Genomic DNA, 18,479 nt, shown 5'->3' with positions numbered 1-18,479 from the left:
TGTTTCTAGAATATACATAATTTTACGTTTGTGTATATATACATATATGTATATATGAACACATGACAGACATGACTTTTTCCAAAATTCCTTTTTCTTTTTTACCATAGGCCTTTGTTTCTTTTGTCTGTTTAATTAACACATAAAATTACATACATATTCATTTTATGGCCTCTATCCTGTTTTTGTTTTTGTTTTTTTAATTACCCCAAGTTCTTGTAAGATCTAATCTTGCTGTTTGTTTATCTTCTGACTTTGGCTTGTAATGAATTGTCTTCTTCTGTATCTTGCTATTTTGGATGGTAAGCCTGTCTTTAGAGGGCAGAATCTGCTGGGGTTCTAGGTGGCAGTCTTTTCCAGAGCAACTTACAGTTGGCCCTTCATATCTGTGGGTTCCATATGGGTAGGTTCCACATCTGCAGTTTCAATCAACTGCAGGGTGAAATATTATTAAAAAATTGTTACATTGTTGGTTACAAATACTATGTAGTTAAGCCTAAAGTGGTGACATCTAAACTGAAAGCATACAGACTATTTTTCCCTGTCATTATTCCCTAAACAATATAGGATGCATGTAGCTTATATGCATACACTTTGACATTTTGTACAAGGGACTTGAGCACTGAAGGATTTTGTTCCAAGGGGGTCCTGGAACCATCTTCTGTGGACACTGAGGGAGGAGTGTGTAGTTACTTCTGCCAGGCACCCTGTGATATATATATCATTGGCATGTGACCAACTTGGCATAAATTTCTTGTCCAGGGATTTCTTGAACTACATGCATAGAGTAGAATAGAACTCCCAAAATCACATTTGAAGTAACAAACAAACCAATGGTTATCAATTATTGGGGATTTGGGAGATGTTCCACCTCCCAGGCTCAACCTCTTTTTCATCTACGTTCCTAACTTTTTTTTCCTAGTCCAGTTTTTGTTGAGATTGTAGTCCTTTTGGGTTCCAAATATATGTAAAAACATCAGTTTTACCTTCTGTGAACTTTAAGGGCATATTTCCTGTCCTGCAGGACATTAAAATATTGTGACTTCTAAGACAGTTTTAAGTAGGAGGTTAAAATTAGTAACCATGCCAGGATGGTAGGTATAAACCCAGATGTGTGGTCACCTTGGTTGAAAGCCAAGACCCAGCTCAAACTGCTGGCTAGCTTCTGCCCTGCCAGTTCTCTTTGGTTAGAGCCTCAAGTCATCTTCCTTACTTACTTGGCACACGCTTGGAAGAATTTAAAGGTATGTCTTATGTTTTACTTCACATTTCGAAGTGCTTATAGTATTGAGAGCCTTCAGGTTTCCTAGTCTGGTATATTGGCAGAATGATCTGTCTTTAGTCTTAACATTAGGATCTTTGTCTGTCTTATTTGGTTCATCTTGAGATAGAATATTAGAAAAAGACAGTGGAGAGATGAGAGAGAGGCTACGGAGGGAGAGAGGAACAGACAGGTATGGAGAGAGAAAAAGTGAGTGAAAGAGGGACTGAGAGACAGGTTGGAAAGATAGAGATGAAGAAGCAGATAGATTGATGGATAGAAAGACGGTGAGAGCATGTGAATGAGAATGAGACATGTGTGGAGAGAGATGCATACAGACACACATACATTGGGCACAGATCAGACCTGGAGGTCTAGCTCACATAGATGTATGGACCCAGGTACGCTCATTCACAAAACCACACATGGATCACTTTTGGGGACACAGGCAGCTGAAAGAGAGTGAAAGTGAAAAGTAATCAAATCCAGATGTGTTAGAATAATTGTAAAGAATAAACTTGAAATCGACGGGAGTAGAAAAGATGGCTTTAGGATGAGCTGGAATTGCAGTACCAACAGTTGCTGCCACAGCTGCTGTGGCTATATAAGCCACATAAGCTAAATAAGATGCTGGTGCAGGCTGTGGGGGTTGGGGCTTCCTGGTGGCAGCCTCATGGAGTTACCATTGGGGTCAATCTCTTGATTTTGGTCTCATTGGCACTAGTGAATGGAGGTAATGATTTTAAGGTATAGGTAACTTAAAGAAGTAAACCTACCTCATTTAAAATGAACAGACTTTACTTGGTTTTATTATTGCTTTGCATATCCTAGCCAGATTTAGAAATGTGACTACCTAAAATTGAAATTAAAAGTTTGAGATATTGACCATGTCAAATATTTATCTAAAGATGCGGATCAACCTGGGGCCTTGCAATGCAGAAAGAGGACGTAGAATGTGAGAAATGTCAGTTCTCTGCAAATTGTCTTTTGTCTCCCTTGTATCTATATTATACCCAGCACATTTTAGACCTTGCTGCACCTTTCTGTCTTCCTTTGTACTAGTTTTCCAGACCATAATGACTACAGCTTATCCAAAGCATTATTTTATTGCATGGATCTTTTATAAAACTGATGTTGGTTTAAAAGCCGAAATGAGCAATTGTGGATCGCTGATACTGAAACACCTGTGAAAGGACAGAAGAACATTTGTTCACCTGGCCTAGGAGAATCCTACTAAATTATACCTACTACAGTAGGCTGTTGGATATTATTTTTCAACTTCAAATAAAGGGAACCTTTCATACCTTGTACTGAGTTGAAACACGGACTATATAATACATGGATAGAAACATGAAAGCAATGTGACTGATATTTCTGTTATCATGTCAAAGTCCAGCAGTAGTCTCTTAGAATGACCATTCTGTTAATATTTTAATTTGACTGTGTGTCATAATAGGCATCACCATCATAAAGAAGCAGCTGTCCAAACTCTGCTTCTTAAATATTAGGTTGACGTAAATTCGAGGGGTTCTCTAACATTTTCTAAAGCTGCCTTTTCTCTTTAAAACATCTTTGCCTTAGAGACTGGTTCATTTTGTCATTATGGATTATCTTGTCATAAGAGGTAGGAGAATCTATATCAACAATTCGAAGGACTGAAGTTTTAAACATCAATTATAGAGTCCAGTTAGGACTCTATAGAGAACAGAAATTGTATACTGATGGTTCTAACATCATATTTAGTGTGTCTAAGTTTAACATATATATTTTGAGAGTTTTATGTCTTTAGCACTGAGTTAGATACTATGGCATAATGTTTTTTAATACTCTAAAATTTTAATAGCCATTATTTATGAGACATATATGACACATGTCCTACTTATGTACGTAACTTAAAAAAAAAATTTTTTTTAAAGATTGTATTTATTTTCTTTTTAGACAGAGGGGAAGGGAGGGAGAAAGTGAGAGAGAAAAACATCAATGTGTGGTTGCCTCTCACATGCCACCCACTGGGGACCTGGCCCCACAACCCAGGCATGTTCCCTGACCAGGAATCAATCCAGCTACCCTTTGGTTTGCAGGCTGATGCTCAACCCACTGAGCCACACCAGCTAGGGCCGTATATAACTTCTAATTCTTCATAGCAGTCCTCAAAAGTAGGTGTTATTCCCCGACTTCATAGATGAGGAAAATGAAATCCAGAGTACGGTGGCAATTTGCTCAAGGCTATAGATCCAACAGAGATGTATTCAAATTTAGACCTTTTACATTATAAAATGTGTTATTTCTATTCCAGTATTTTAACTTCTCTTTGGGAAATGAATGACTCCTAGAACCCTAGGATAGTTGACTTTCAGCTCTCTGAATGTAGGGTTATAGAATTTATATATTATTTTTTATTTTTCAATTACAGTTGACATACAGTATTATATTAGCTTCAGGTAGATAACATAATGATAAGACATTAAGCAAAATCATATGGTATTTTTCTTTTTCTTGCTGACTTACTTCACTTAGTGTATTATCCCCTAGGTCCAGCCATGTTTTTGCAGATGGCACGACTTCATTCTTTTTTATGGCCAAGTCATATTCCATTGCATATATATATATACCACATCTTCTTTATCCATTCATCTATTGATGGACACTTAGGTTCCTTCCATATCTTGGCTATTGTAAATAATACTCCAGTGAATGCAGAGATACTTATATCTTTTCTGATTAGTGTTTTGGGTTTCTTCAGACAAATATCCAGAAGTGGAATTGCTGGGTCCTTCTTTTTCTCTTGTTTCAGCATTTGTTTTAAAATCTATTTTGTCTGGTATAAATACTGCTACCCTGGCTTTTTTTTTTTTTTCATTTCCCTTTTCATGAATTATCTTTTTTCATCTCTTTACCTTTAGTATATGTGTCTTTCTATATGAAGTGAGTTTCTTGAACAGAGCGTATGCCTGGGTCTTGTTTTGTTATCCATTCAACCACTATATGTCTTTGGACTGGAGCATTTAATCAGTTTGCATTTAAAGTAGATATGAAGTTATTGCCATTTTATTAATCATATTTTTGATTTCTTCTTTTTCAAGAAGTCACTTTAACACATTATAATACTGGTTTTGTGGTGAACTCCTTTAGCTTTTTCTTGTCTGGGAAGCTCTTTATTTGCTCTTTGATTCTAAATGATAGCTTTGCTGGGTAAAATAGTCTTGGTTTTATGTCCTTGCTTTTCATAACTTTGAATATTTTGTTCCAGTCTCTTCTGGCCTACAAAATTTCTGTTGAGAAATCAGCTGACATTCTTATGGGAGCTTCCCTGTGGGTAACTGCCTTTCTTTTCCTTGCTTTTGAGATTCTCTCTTTGTCTTTAACTTTGAGCATTTTAATAATAATGCATCTTGGTGTGGGACTCTTCGGTTCATCTTGTTTGGGAATCTGCACTTCCTGGACTTGTCTGTTTTATTTGTCAGATTAGGGAAGTTTTTGGTCATTTTTTCAAATATGTTCTCAATTCCTCTCTCTGTCTTCTCCTTTGGGTACCCCTGTGATACAGATGTTGTTAGTTTGATGTTATCCTAGAGGCCCCTTAAAGTATCCCCATTTTTTAAAAGTCTTTTTTCTTTTTGCTGTACTGATTGGGTGTTTCCTGCTTCCTTATCTTCCAAATCACTGATTCAGCCCTCTGCTTCATTTACTCTATTATTGATTCAATTTAATGTAGTCTTCATTTCAGTTATTGTATTCTTTATTTCTGACTGGTTCTTTTTTATGTTTTCCATCGCCATTTTTGTTTCCTGTCTTTTTGTTGAAGTTCTCACTGAGATCACTGAGCATCCTTATGACCAGTGTTTTGAACTCTGCATCTGGTAGATTTCTTGTCTTCATTTTGCTAATTTCTTTTTCTGGAGTTTTCTCCCATTTTTTCATTTGGGACCTATTTCTTTGTCTCCTCATTTTAGCTGCCTCCCTGTTTTTGTTTGTATGTGTTATGTAGATTTGCTTGGTCTCCAGTCTTGGTAGAGTGGTTTTATATAGTAAGTGTCCTGTTTGGCCCAGTGGCATAGTTTCCCTCCCCGGTTGCCTGAGCCAGGTGCTGCACCTGTATCCTTTGTGTTGGTTGTGTGCGCTCCTGTTAGAGTTGAGCCTTGATTGCTTTTGGGGCATCAGTGGGAGGGGTTGAACCTTAGGCTGATTGGTTTTGAAGACTGGTAATCACTAGAAGTATCTATTTGCAGGGGGCTGACCCATGCAACAGGATTCTCTTTTTTGGGGTCCTAGTGCCTGCCGAGTTCGCCCTTTGGGTGTATCAGTTGTAGAAGTGGTTGGTTGGTGCCCTGGAGTTGTCTGAAGCTGGCCACCTGGTGTGTTGGTTCTGGGCCCTCTTGGGAGGAGCTCTGGTGGAGGCTGAGGTCAGCTTCTGCCTGTGCCCAGGCCAGGGCCACCTGGTGTGAGCTGAAAAGTGATTTGTAGATGGCTGCTACGTGTCCTGGGCTTGGAGGTGCCTGGGAGAGGGTAAGTTGCAAATTAATATAAAATCCTGTTAGAGTTGTGCTTAGGGCCACTTAGCAAGAGGTATGGGACATGCTGGGGCCAGATGTTGCTTATTTGGGGATTGTGAACCTTTTAGAGATTTTAGGAAAGTCCTCAGCATGAGCAAAGAAAGGCTATTTGTTTGGAAAAGCCACTGGAAGTGGCTTGGACTGGCCTGCATGTTGGGTAGGGTAGGGTTTCAGGCCATCACCAGGGCAGGTTGATGGAGACTCAGATATGGCACCCACCTGCCTGCTCTTTGTGAGGAGAGCTCATCAGAGGAACAATGTCCTCTGTCAGCACTCCTGTCTGGAAGAAAGCTGCCCCCTAGTTCTCACCCTGAAGCTTTCGGAGTCCCAGGCAGTTCCTCCTCATATGTCCCTGTCTCCTTTTGAGCTGCTTGCTCCAGTGCTGGAGCTGAGAGAGAGTGAGCTAGTAAGTTTGTGTGTGGCCCTTTAAGAGGAACAGCCTGGGATTCTAGAAGCCCCCTGTCTCACTCAGCCACAAACTCTACTGGTTTTCACAGCCAGAAGTTATGGGGACTTTTCTTCCTGGCAGTGGAACCCTGAGCGGGGAGGGGGGTGTGGTCCTGGTGTGGGGCTGGAACCCCTCTCTTCTAAGAGGGTAACATCTGAAGCTGAGATATCCCTCCTGATTTTTAACCACCACACGTGGATGTGAAACCATCCTGTTCCGTGTCTCCTCCCCTCCTACCAGTCTCAATGTGGCTTCTGTATATTTTTAGTTATAGGACTTAATGTTGAGCTAGTCTTCTGGTGGTTCTCAATGACAGCTGTTCTGAAGTTTGGTTGTAATTTTGATGTGGTTGTGGGAGGAAGTGAGCACAGTGTTTACCTACTCCATCATCTTGACTAGAGTTTATATTCTTCATGATGTTTTTTTTGTCTGTTTGTTTTCTCCATTAGTACTTCACATTTTCAACTTAGAACAGAAACTTGATCTTTTTTGTTCTTTATCGTTTGTATATGGAACTCAGCAGCACCTTAGACCTAGAAGAAGCTCATTGATTGATTGCTGAATGCATGTATGAAAACCATTGCAGTCTGGACTGGCCTTGCCAAACCTCCCAGTATTCATACTGATGGTATCTAATAAAATAGAAATTTACCCCATCATATTGTAATTTTGAAGCCAAATATGGAATAGAAATAACATGATGCATTTTGAAGTCATCTAAATAAATGTTTTGTCTCACCATTAATTGACTATAGCCATTTGAAAATCAAGAGGAGATTCTTAGGAGCATGAAATAGTTCATGTATATAATAGAAAGGTAAAGTACTACCCCAAAGTGATCTTTTATAAAAAATCCTCACCCTTGTTATATATGTATTGATTTATAGAGAAAGGGGTTGAGGGGAGAGAGAGAAACATCAAATGGTTGCCTCCTGTATGCATCCCCACCAGGGATCGAAACTGCAAGCTAGGTAGGTGACCTTACACGGGATTGAACCTGCAACTTTTTAGTGTAAGGAATGATGTTCCATACAGCTAAGCTACCTGGCTGGGGTGCCAAAGTCATCTTTTGACATCAACAGGACTAAACACAAACCTGGCGTGTACCAGAGACTCAATGCATGTTTGTTCAACTTAACTGAATTCAATTAAATAGCCTTGCCAGGAAAATAAAAAAGCAGCGTAAATTTGTGACTCTGGGAAAGAGTCCAATGTTTTGCTTAAGCTATTTTGTTTTAAGTACACTCACTGTTCTCTGTCCCATAGGATTTGGTAAGATATTTTGTTCTTTGTTATTCGCTAGCTGGTCCTGTGCTGTGATGGTATCAAGTATTTCATCTGGTCTTACTGACTAAATTGTAAGGTTGTGTAGGATGAACTGCATTTCACCCTTCTTTGTGCCCCTGCCAGATGCTGACCTTATATACTGCAGAGATGTTGGTCCCTATGCAGTGTCACTAGTCAGCTCATATTCGTGGATTTTTTCTTGGGGATAGAAATACTGCAGTGAGGCTTCACTCTTCAGTAGGGGTAGTGGCTCTGCTAAAATGACACCTAAATGCATCCAGCTGAGTAAACACTGAGTTGGCCAAAAAGTTTTGTTTTGTTTTGTTTTGTTTTTCCCCATAAGATGGCTTTAGTAGCACTTAGTTGTCTTTAACTTCATTTGAAACAATTTTGTTAGATTGTATTGGGACAGCTGTCGTATCAGCATGCGTTTAAATAAAATTATCAAAATTGATGAATATTTGCATAGCCATTTTAATAGTGAAGATGGAAGAAAATATGCAACATTTTCAGCATATTATGCTTTATTATTTCAAGAAAGGTAAAAATGCAACTGAAGCACAAAGAAAAAGAGATTTTTGCAGCGTATGTAGAAGGTGCTGTGACTGATCAAACATGTCAAAAGTGGTTTGTGAAGTTTAGTGCTGGAGATTTCTCACTGGACAATGCTCTAACACTCCAACAGGTAGACCAGTTGATGGTGATAGCAATCAAATGGAGACATTAATTGAGGACAGTCAACATTTTACCACATGGAAGACAGCCAACACACACAAAAAACCCAAGTCAATAAAGTTGTAGGTGAAAATGAAAAATGTGTCTTATTTTACTGAAAAACCAGATGGACTTTTTGGCCAACCCAAATTTAAGTCTTAACAAGTTATTACTTTTTCTGGATAAGTTAGTACATCAGGTGTTTCAAGAGCTTGATGTGGGTGGATGGGAATGTCAAAGCTATATGTGCTTTGGGAAGGCAGGTCTGAGAGGGGATGGGTGAGGCTGTGTGAATTTCTTAGAGGGGCTTGGGGAACCGTTGAGGAATATTTAACATGGTAGTGGTTTCAGGGTGGATCATGTGAACAATTAGTATTTAAATTATGACCTTAAAATAGGTAGAATACTGTCAGAACTGACTTTAGCAGAGTGGTTAGCATTCTTTAGCAAAGTGAAGTTTCTTTCATCTGTAATTTCTAATTTTACCCTTAATATTTCATGAGTTTTTTCCTTGTAATCCTTGCCAATCAGAGACATCACTGAGCCAACATGAGACCACTGCACTCTGCCAATTGTGTCCCACCATTGTATGCATTTGGGGCATCATTTTTCCTGACTCTGCAGTATGGGGATTTTTTTCTCTATGGCTAATGTAGCTGTTTTGTCACACTTGACTTCACACTTTAAGTTTGATATGGCAGTTTACTTTGCTTGGCTTGTGAGAATGCCTTTTCCCATTTTTTTGTTCCTGGGAAATTAAGAGTTCCTTTGTCAAAACACTTTTTGTAATTAGCATGTTTCATCTCAAGATGTGGGGCTGCTCTCTTAAACTTGATTTGTAGGAAACAACCTGGCAATTCTTTGTACCTCTGTTCTCTGCCATTCTGATATTTAAATATGTGCTACATCAGCTGGGTTCTTCACAAGCCACCTTCACATTTGGGTTACTCAGAGAAATCTGTCCTTTAGACATGTCCTGTACAAAGTAAAAGCTAGCCCATTGGCTTGCCTCTGGTGTAGAGTTTTATTACTTTATACTCTACAGTTTTGAAATAGAAATCTGGGTTAGGATTGAAAAAAATGCAAACCAGCATGTTGTTGAATGCTTTTTTTAAGAAATTTTCTCGCAGCTCCTGAATGTTGCCCCCTAACCTGTATAACCATCTGGGCATGCTTTCAAATAAAGATTTGCTGATAAGCTTCATTTTCCTCAGCATTGCTACATACTCTTATGTCCAGAAGCAGTTTTTTTCTTTGTGTGGAAACTTCCTGGTTACCTCGTCCAAGATCTAGATTCCAAAATTTAAATTCTGTAGAGAATCTAACTAAAGGTTATGTGAACCCAGCTGAGGGGCATCTGAATTTTCCTCTGTATCAGCCTTTGCCTTCCTCTTATCTCAGGCTCCAGTCCTTCTAGGACATTTGGGATCTGAGGCAAGGTCTGGCCTAGTAGGGGCTGTGGGAAAAGCTCTGAACTGTGGAACTCTAGCTGGAGACCAGAGTTCTGGTCCTTTCTGTTATTAGCCAGCTAGATACTTCTCAGCCTCCCTAAGCTCATCTGTGAGTATCATGTCAAACCCTGATCTTGAAGCCTCCTCTGAACTCTTCATGACTTGCTCTGTGTCTCTGAACTGGGTAGAGATGACAGCTGGCCTGTCAACACTCAGGAAAACACCAGTGACACAGTGAGCATTAGGATCAGACCTAGAGTTATGACTTGATTATAAAGGAAAATGCAAATATTCATGTCACACTTGATAGGAAGAGTGTGAAACATAATTCCTGCTACTGGGTTTGGTACAGAAGAATAAGCAGTATCTTACCTTTCCCCCATGGTCCCATTTAGACCAGGAAGTGTGTGCAGTAGAAACATGGTAGCTCTTGGCAGGATGAGGGCTCCTCCACTCAGGGTCCTCTGTGCCAATCACTTTTCCTTGTGAGTTCCTCCAGCAGGTGGGCAGTGTTGGTGGCTACGTGTGCATCTCTCTGACTTCTGGGAAGGGGTCCAACAGTCACAACAAGAGATCTCTAGGATGTCTCCATCCTAGAGGGAGCGCCGGCATGTGCTGGAGAAATAATAGTCCAGTCACGTAGAGCATAATAAGAGCAGAAATCATTTTTCATGAATTGTGAACAAAATATTGTTTTAAATCAGTTGTAAAACAAAATGTTTTAAATTATAAAAGTTAAAGTAAACCAATAAAAATATACCAAATGTAGAAAACACAGAAAATAAAAAAAATATGTGCAATTGCATTGTTCAAAGGTAACCAAATATTAGCGTACATTCTTTTAATATATTTTTTTATGCCTGTGTATATTTTTACCCCAGAATGATTTCATGCTGCTTTCTTCATTCATCTAGTTACATGTTTTCCTATTTCCATGTGAATAAAACATTTTTCACATTATTTTTAAATGTTGCCATAGCTACTTACTATAACAAACATCTCTGTTTTGAAATCCCTTAGAGTTTGTAAAGTTCCCCATTCTTAGCAATTTCTAGGGTTTGTGAACAGCATAGCACCATATCCTAATCGCCAGAGAGTTCAGGGATTGTCCCTCAGGACTTTCTTCAATTTAAAAGTAGATCTCAATTCCTGAAGAAATGACCCTCTTGTATTATTTCAGCTCCACACAGAAAAACAGCTGATTTAGTAGATGAGTCTGAATTGAGTATGAAGGGAATAAAGTAAGAATTTGGGATGCTGACACTGTCCAAGACTAGTGGAGTGAGTTCTTAGTATTCCCCACCCGCCTGCCCCCCCTGCAGGAAGCACTACATGCACATTGGTTTCATTAGTGCTTTTCTGTAGGAATGATGGGTTGAGACTTTTGGAAGTTAACCACATCTATCATGGTTGGAATTACATAAATGCTTTCATTTTTCATGTACCAAAAAAAAAAAAAATTCCTCCACAAAAAAAAAAAACTTAGCACATTTATTATTTAACTCTTTTATAACAAAATCCTTGTTTAACAGGAAAACCTCCTCAATAAAGACTTGTTTTCATCAGGGAATTTCTGACCTAACTGTATCTAGTTCAAATTGAGGCAAATTTGAAAAATTATCCTTTTGCCTTTTTTCCTCCTTCCTGAAAACATAATGCCTTTAGCTCTGAGACTACACTATATATAGTTTTAATAGTTGTCACAGAAGAAGCACCAGATAATTGAAATAGCATTTAAGATTTAATAGCTGTTTCTTTAATCAAGCACCAAGTAAGAGGTTAGGAGCTATAGTACAGTAAGGCATTGGCTGATGAAGGAAAAATTGCCTCATTACAAAGGCTTGTTGAGGATAAGTCTCTGTGGATAAGTGTTTACGTGTTGCTTCCAGTGTATATATGACCTTCCCTGTTTTTCGTTTCTTTGAGTGTTTCTTTACAAATTTATTGAAATAATTGAACTCAAAATAGTTTTCATTCTGTTGCTTGAAGCTGATGTTAAGATCATTCTGACCATTCAATAATTTTGGTCTCTCTTCCCTCCCCTAATTATTTTGTTTTGTTTACTGATTCTTTCCCTTACGGAATTTTGTTTTTTTAAACTGGAGAAACTCTTCTATTATGGAATTATATTAAAGATTTTATTTATTAATTTATTACTAGAGAGGGGAAGGGAGGGGGAAAGAGAGGGAGAGAAATATCATTGTGTGGTTGCATCTCGCATGCCCCCTACCAGGGACTTGGCCTGCAACCCAGACATGTGCCCTGCACTTGGGAATCTAACTGGCGACCCTTTGGTTCGCAGGCCGGCACTCAATCTACTGAGCCACACCAGCCAGGGCTATTATGGAATTCTAAATTGTTATATAACTTAGTGACAAGCCTCTAGAGGCCCTTGGAAATTGTTCTAAGGTAGCAATTATAAAACCAAATGCCCATGGGGGAGAAGTGTTTAAAAGTGAGGGGCAGCACCGAAGAGTGTCAGGGAAATGAGAGAGGCAACCACCGGGGACTGGAACCTCTGGGGACTGGAACCTCACTCAGGGCACAGCTGCAGGGGCCAGCAGCATTCCAGCAGATTGGGTCGGGGGCCCCATGCTGCCAAATGATCTGATTTCTCAAGAGAAGCTGGAAATAAGGATTTTTGTCTTTGTGGCATATGTTTTAAATGCAAAAATTATTATACATTGCCTCCAATTTAAAAAAAAAAAAACAAAAAAAGGAAGAACAACGTATGGATCACACAAAACATATCCATTGCCCAGATTGTGCCCACGAATGGTCAATTTGCAGCCTTTGCTCTAAAGGATAAGTTATGCTTTTTCAAAAAATAACAATCTTAATAAAGCAGAGTGTGGGAATACTAATGGAGTTTAAGAATGGGATTTTTGTAAAGCACCTTAAACAAGGAAAAACCACTCGCTTAACTTTGGAGTTTAGATGAGTTGTTTGTAGCACAGAACTCTTTAATTGTATGTTATAACTCTGTCCTGCTACTTTGTAGCATCCTGGGTGCATAGCCGACTTTAAAAAGAAAATGGAGTTTTAGGCTGATCCATCTGTAGCCAAGTGTCTAATTTTGATGTATGACTTTCTCAAATTTCTAAATAACAGTGTTCTCAATTGAACCTAAGGAGACTCTATAAACACAATAACTGTTGGATTTTCCTAGAATATTTTAATGTATTAGCAATTAAAGTTGAAAAATTTAAAAATTAATCTTGATTTCCCTTAGTTATCAGATGGATGTTCATGTATTTTCTTTTTCTTTCTCTACAGATTTGAACATGGAATTCAATCCTTCAGACCATCCTCGGGCCAGCACAATATTCCTCAGTAAATCACAGACGGACGGTAGGTTACTAATTTATGTTTGTTTTTTTTTTAAAAAAAGAAAAGCCCATGTTGGTAACTAACCTAAGTCTAGAAGCTAGATGTGATTCTCTTGGGGTTTCTGTCTTTTGTATTGTTATGTTTTTAGACTTTTCTTTTTGAGCAACTATCCTCATTTTGCCAGTCAGCTGTGTACATTCTGTATTGGTAGTTTCTGTCCTGAGAATCGGAAATTTTTCTTAACGAATCAATATGTGTATAAATTCTCTAAAGATTAGAAGTATTTATGGGGTTTTTTGTTTGTTTGTTTGTAGGTTTGTTTTTTTTTCCAGATTGTAAAAAAAAGCAAAATGTTTTTGTCCCAGGTGTGTGTGTGGAATTTCTCCTGTTTTTTTGTTTTTTGTTTTTTTCTTTTTAGTACTGGCTTATCTCACTGTTCCCTGGCACTTGGCTACAAAGACGAGATAAAACTTATGCAGTACAGTGGACATAAACCTTCTCATTTGGATTCCTATAGAAAATAGTAGCAGAAGAAGTGTGTTAAATGATGACTTTGTGACCAGGATGTTATATTACAGTGTTAGAGTCCTGTGTGAGTCTATACCTGACTCTTGGCAGATTGCTAAGCTCTTATTTAGAGAAGACCCTTAGTTGACTAGAAACTAATTTAACACATTTAAGACAGTAAGTTCATTACAAGAACTGATAACTCCTCAATAATGATCATATAACAATTTTGACATGGTATAATGCTGATACAATATAGGTGATCTTTAATTAAGCCAACCACTGAGAGAGTATTAGGTGCATTTATTTAAAAAAAATAAGTGTTTCTAAGAATAAGAATAAATCATTGTAGGCTTTAAATACTTGTGAAGTTTTGAATGTATTGGGTAAAAACAAAACGTTTTATTCTTGGCCTAGTGAAATGGGAAGCCATTGGAAGAGCAGTAGGATATTGCAAGAGAAGGAAGGTGACAGTGGGAATTAAGGACAGTGAAAAATGAGAATCAAAAATTTTTTTTTGCATTTGATAGTGCTGTGAAAACAAGTTACAAGATTGGCATACTTCTGGGTTTGGTTTTCCTTCCAGTGAATTTGAGGTACAGACAAACATCATTCTGAAATGTTTCTGACTCGATTTACATGGAATTGCAGTAGATCTTCTAAGTAGATGACACATACTTTGGTGATCATGGTAAAAGAAAATTCAACAATTGTCTGGCCTAACAGAAGGATTGCTCTAGAAGTAGTTAGGAAAGTATATATCTTTCCCCTTCACCTCTACTGCAGATTTAATTCCCCTTTTTTCTTCTGGAACACAGGGTATCACTTCCTCTGACCCTTCTGTTTATTGCTTCAATTTCTCCTTCAATGTTGGCGCTTTCTGTTAAGCGTGTAAACCTATTGGAGTCTCACAGGTAAAACAGAAAAATAACCAACACCCTCTCCCTGAGGTGTTTCTCTCTACTCTTCTGTTTAGTGAAAGCTTCTCTACCATCTTTACCTTTCTCTTTCCATTTAGTCATCCACGGCAATCTTCCCTTCATCACCACTATTCTATGGATGGTGTGTGGTAAGGTTGCCTGAAGACCTTTTGCCTTCGTTAGCTCTTGATTGCTCAGGAGCTTGCTGCCATTGACTATTCCTCCTCTTTTGGCTTCCTATCTTTAAACAGGTAAATTTGCTGAAAACAAGTCCATCTAATGAGCAGTTGCTTTATAAATAATTAAAGAAGTTCTAAAATAGGTATATATGATAACTTTAATGAGTTAATTATTTGATGAATTGATTCCTAGAGAATTGACTGTTGAGGAATTTTTCCTGAGAACTCCTTCCCTTTAAGATCTTTGTCAGATATTTTAATCAACTTTTTTCCATTCTTCCCTTTAATGTTAGTATTTTCTAGGGTTATGTGCTTTACTCTCTTACCTTTTGGGTCCGCAGAGATTCTTGAGGCTTCCATGCCAACTTTAATGTCTAGCCAGGTATTTCTCTGCACTGTTCAAAACCAATTGATTCAACTGCCTACGGGATATCTTTACAATGAAAGCTGTAGGTTCCTCTAAATCCATGTGTCTCAAAACTCACTGCAGTCAGCTTCCTTCCTGGGCCCCACAAGGCCTTGAGTTTTTCAGACTCTTCCTCTTCCCAGGTCTCACGTCTGACAGTGATCCTGGAGCTGACTCACACTGGCTTGTGGGACCTATTGCGCACATTTCTTCCTTGATCCAAATTCAGTGACATTATGTTGGAAATTTGATATAGCCATCACAGAAGTTTTGACACCATGGAAATTGGCAGATGCCACAAATCAGGGCTTTTTTTCCCCTTTTTTTAAGGCAGTGCACTGTTGCATCTAAGTGATCAATGATGTATTAATTTTTATCTCTTAAACACCCCTTGATTCTGACTACTATTTTCTATTCCCATTGCTGCCACCTTTGTTCAGGTTCATAATTTCTTGCTTGGGTCACTGCAGCAGCTTCTGAACTGCCCTTTGACATTATCCCTTTTCAGTCCTGTGCCTGCTATTAAGTCCTGCTACTAAGTGGAGACTTTTTGCAAATCAGATCTGGTTATGTCTCTTGCTTAAACTTTTTAAAAATTATATATTATTGATTATGCTATTACAGTTGTCCTGATTTTCCCCCTTAGCCCTACTCAACCCATCAACCCCAACTCCCTCAGGCAATCCCTCCACCATTGTTCATGTCCATGGGTCATGCGTTCTTTGGCTACAGCATTTCCTGTACTGTCCTTTACATGTCCCCATGGCTACTTTGTATATGTATTTGTACTTCTTAATCCTCTCATCTCTTCAGCAATTCCCTCCACATCTCCCTTCAGTCTCGCAACCATCAACATGCTCTCCATATCCATGATTCTGCCTCTGTTCTTCTAGTTTGCTTAGTTTGTTCTTTAGATTGAATTGTTTGTAGATATGTATTTTTTTGCCATTTTATTGTTCATAGTTTTGATCATTTTCTTAAGTCCCTTTAACATTTCAAATAATAGTGGTTTGCTGATGATGAACTCCTTTAGTTTTTTTCTTGTTTGAGAAGCTCTTTGTCCTTTGCTTCTAAATGATGTCTTTGCTGGGTAGAGTAATTTTGATTGTAGGTTCCTGCTTTTCATGACTTTGAATATTTCTTGACAATCCCTTCTAGCCTGCAAAGTTTCTTTTGAAAAAATCAGATGACAGTCTTATGGGAATTCCCCTGTAGGTAACTAACTTCTTTTTTCTTGCTGCTTTTAAGATTCCTTATTTATCTTTAACCTTTGGCATTTTAATTATGATGTGTCTTGGAGTGGACCTCTTTGCATCCATCTTGTTTGTGACTCTCTATGCTTCCTGGGCTTGCATGTCTATTTCCTTCACCGAATTAGGGAAGTTTTCTTTTTCAAATAGATTTCCAATTTCTTGCACTTTCTATTCTTCTGGCACCCCTATGATGCAAATATTGGTATGCTTGAAGTTGTCCCAGAGGGTCCTTACACTATCCTCTTTTTCTTGGATTTTTTTTTCCTTGTTCTGATTGGTTGCTTTTTGCTTCCTTATGTTTCAGATCATTGATTTGATTCTTGCCTTCATCCACTCTACTGTTGTTTCCTTGTAAATTGTTCTTTATTACAATTAGTATATCCTTCGTTTCTCACTGGATCTTTTTTATGCTGCTGAGGTCCGTCCTCACTAACTTCCTTGAGCATCCTTATAACCAGTGTTTTGAACTCTGTATCTGATGGATTGCTATCTCCATTTTGTTTAGTTCTTTTTCTGGAGTTCTGTTCTTTGATTTGGGCCATGTGCTTTTGTCTCCTCATTTCGGCATCCTCCCTGTGTTTGTTTCTCTGTATTAGAGCTGCTTTGACTCTGTGTCTTGGTAGTATGGCCTAATGTATTAGATGTCCTGTAGGGTCTAGTGGCACAACCTCTCCTATCGCCCAAGCTGGGTACCCAAGGTGCTCCCTTCCTGTGGGCTGAGTACACTCTCCTCTTGTAGTGGAGCCTTGGTTGCTTCTGGCTGATCAATGGGAGGGATTTACCCAGGCCAGTTAGCTGTAAGGATTGGTTGAGACCACTCACCACCAACCTCTGCCCTCTGTGGAGGATCAGCTGTGCAAGGGCAGGGTGGTGGTGCTCTGATGCAGTCTGTAGCTGTCCATGGGGTGGGCTGGCCCTGGGTTTCCTGGGTGTTCTTTCTGGGGCCACCCTGCCTAAACTATAAAGCTATCTGAGATGCCAACTACTTGTGTTGGACTTGGAGATTCCCAGGTGAATATAGGCAGCTAGTGGGAAGCCTGTATGTGATTCACTCAGGCCAGCTGTTGCTCTTTGAGAGGATTTAGGAAGTTATGAAGCATGAGGCAAGACTAGCAATTCATATGGAAAAGCTGCTTGGGTGGGTGTGTAAGTTGGGTGGGGTGGAGTCCTTGGGGATCTCAAAAGAGGGTCATACAGTGTTAGCCAGGTTGCTGGAATGTCAGATATGGCACCAGCTTGCTGGCTCTGTAGCTCTGCAGTGGGGGAGGGCCCATAAGAGGGACAATGGCCTCTGCTTGCCTTAATGGCAGACACCTCAGTCTCCCCCAGCTTGCCACTGGTACCTTGTGAGCTGCCACCCTGGTGCAGAAGCCCAGAGGAAGCGCGTTCTTTAAGAGGAGCTGCTTGGGGCTCCAGGAGTTTCTTCCACTGAGTCAATCCTCACTGGTTTTTGTAGCCAGAAGTTGTGGTGACTTATCTTCCTGGCACTGGAATGCTGGGCTGGGGGCTTGGTGTGGGGTTGGGTCTCCTTGCTCCCAAACTATCCCTCCCTAGTTTTTATACACCTCGCGTGATTGTGGGACCAGTTAGTTCTGTGTCTGTTCCCCTCCTACCAGTCTGGATGGACGTGGTTTCTTTAACTCCGTAGTTGGCAGACTTTCATTCAACTCAATTTCTGACAGTTCTGAGTGATGGTTGTTCTATATTTGAGTTATAATTTTGATGTGGTTGAGCGAAGAGGTGAGCCATATCTGTCTCTGCTGCCATCTTCACTGGAAGTTCTTGCTTAAACTTTTTAAATGGCTCCCCGTTTGCCTTAGAATTCAGTTCCAAATGCCTTAGGATTATTGACCAAGCCCTTGGTGACCCCATCACTGCAGTTCTTCCAGTGTGTGACCTACCCTCATGTTTCTCTGCATTCACCTGAATTCCCCTTCTGTCTTCCATACAGCTCATTCCTTATATCTTCAAGGCTCATTCCTCCTGTCACCTCCTCCTCAAAGATATTCTTGACCCCTCAAACTAGGTTAAGTGGGCCTTTGGTAAGCTCCCACAGTACCCTGTGAGTGCTTTTTTCTTCCTAGTCTGAACCATATTGTGGTATTTAAAACTATTTTCTTGTCTGTGTCACCAACTAGCTCCTAGAGGGAAAGAAATATATGATATTAGA

The 18,479-nt window shown here is 39.3% G+C and overlaps 1 protein-coding gene across 3 annotated transcripts in view; it reads left to right on the top strand.

Annotated features, from left to right (window-relative positions):
- The window catches only part of CCNY (cyclin Y), a 341,523-nt gene that overhangs the window by 217,235 nt on the left and 105,809 nt on the right, over nt 1–18,479 (top strand). For all 3 annotated transcript variants that reach the window (XM_054592502.1, XM_054592503.1, XM_054592504.1), the window contains exon 2: nt 12,991–13,065. In XM_054592502.1, the coding sequence (XP_054448477.1) occupies nt 12,991–13,065 (75 nt within the window). The remainder of the gene's footprint in view (nt 1–12,990; nt 13,066–18,479) is intronic.

Source organism: Pteronotus mesoamericanus, unplaced genomic scaffold (genome assembly GCF_021234165.1).
Source record: "Pteronotus mesoamericanus isolate MK-2021 breed Mesoamerican mustached bat unplaced genomic scaffold, CSHL_Meso_final scaffold_36, whole genome shotgun sequence".
In the NCBI taxonomy this organism is placed as follows: domain Eukaryota; kingdom Metazoa; phylum Chordata; class Mammalia; order Chiroptera; family Mormoopidae; genus Pteronotus; species Pteronotus mesoamericanus.
Note: the sequence above shows the minus strand (reverse complement) of the source record. Positions and strands in the feature narration are given on the sequence as shown.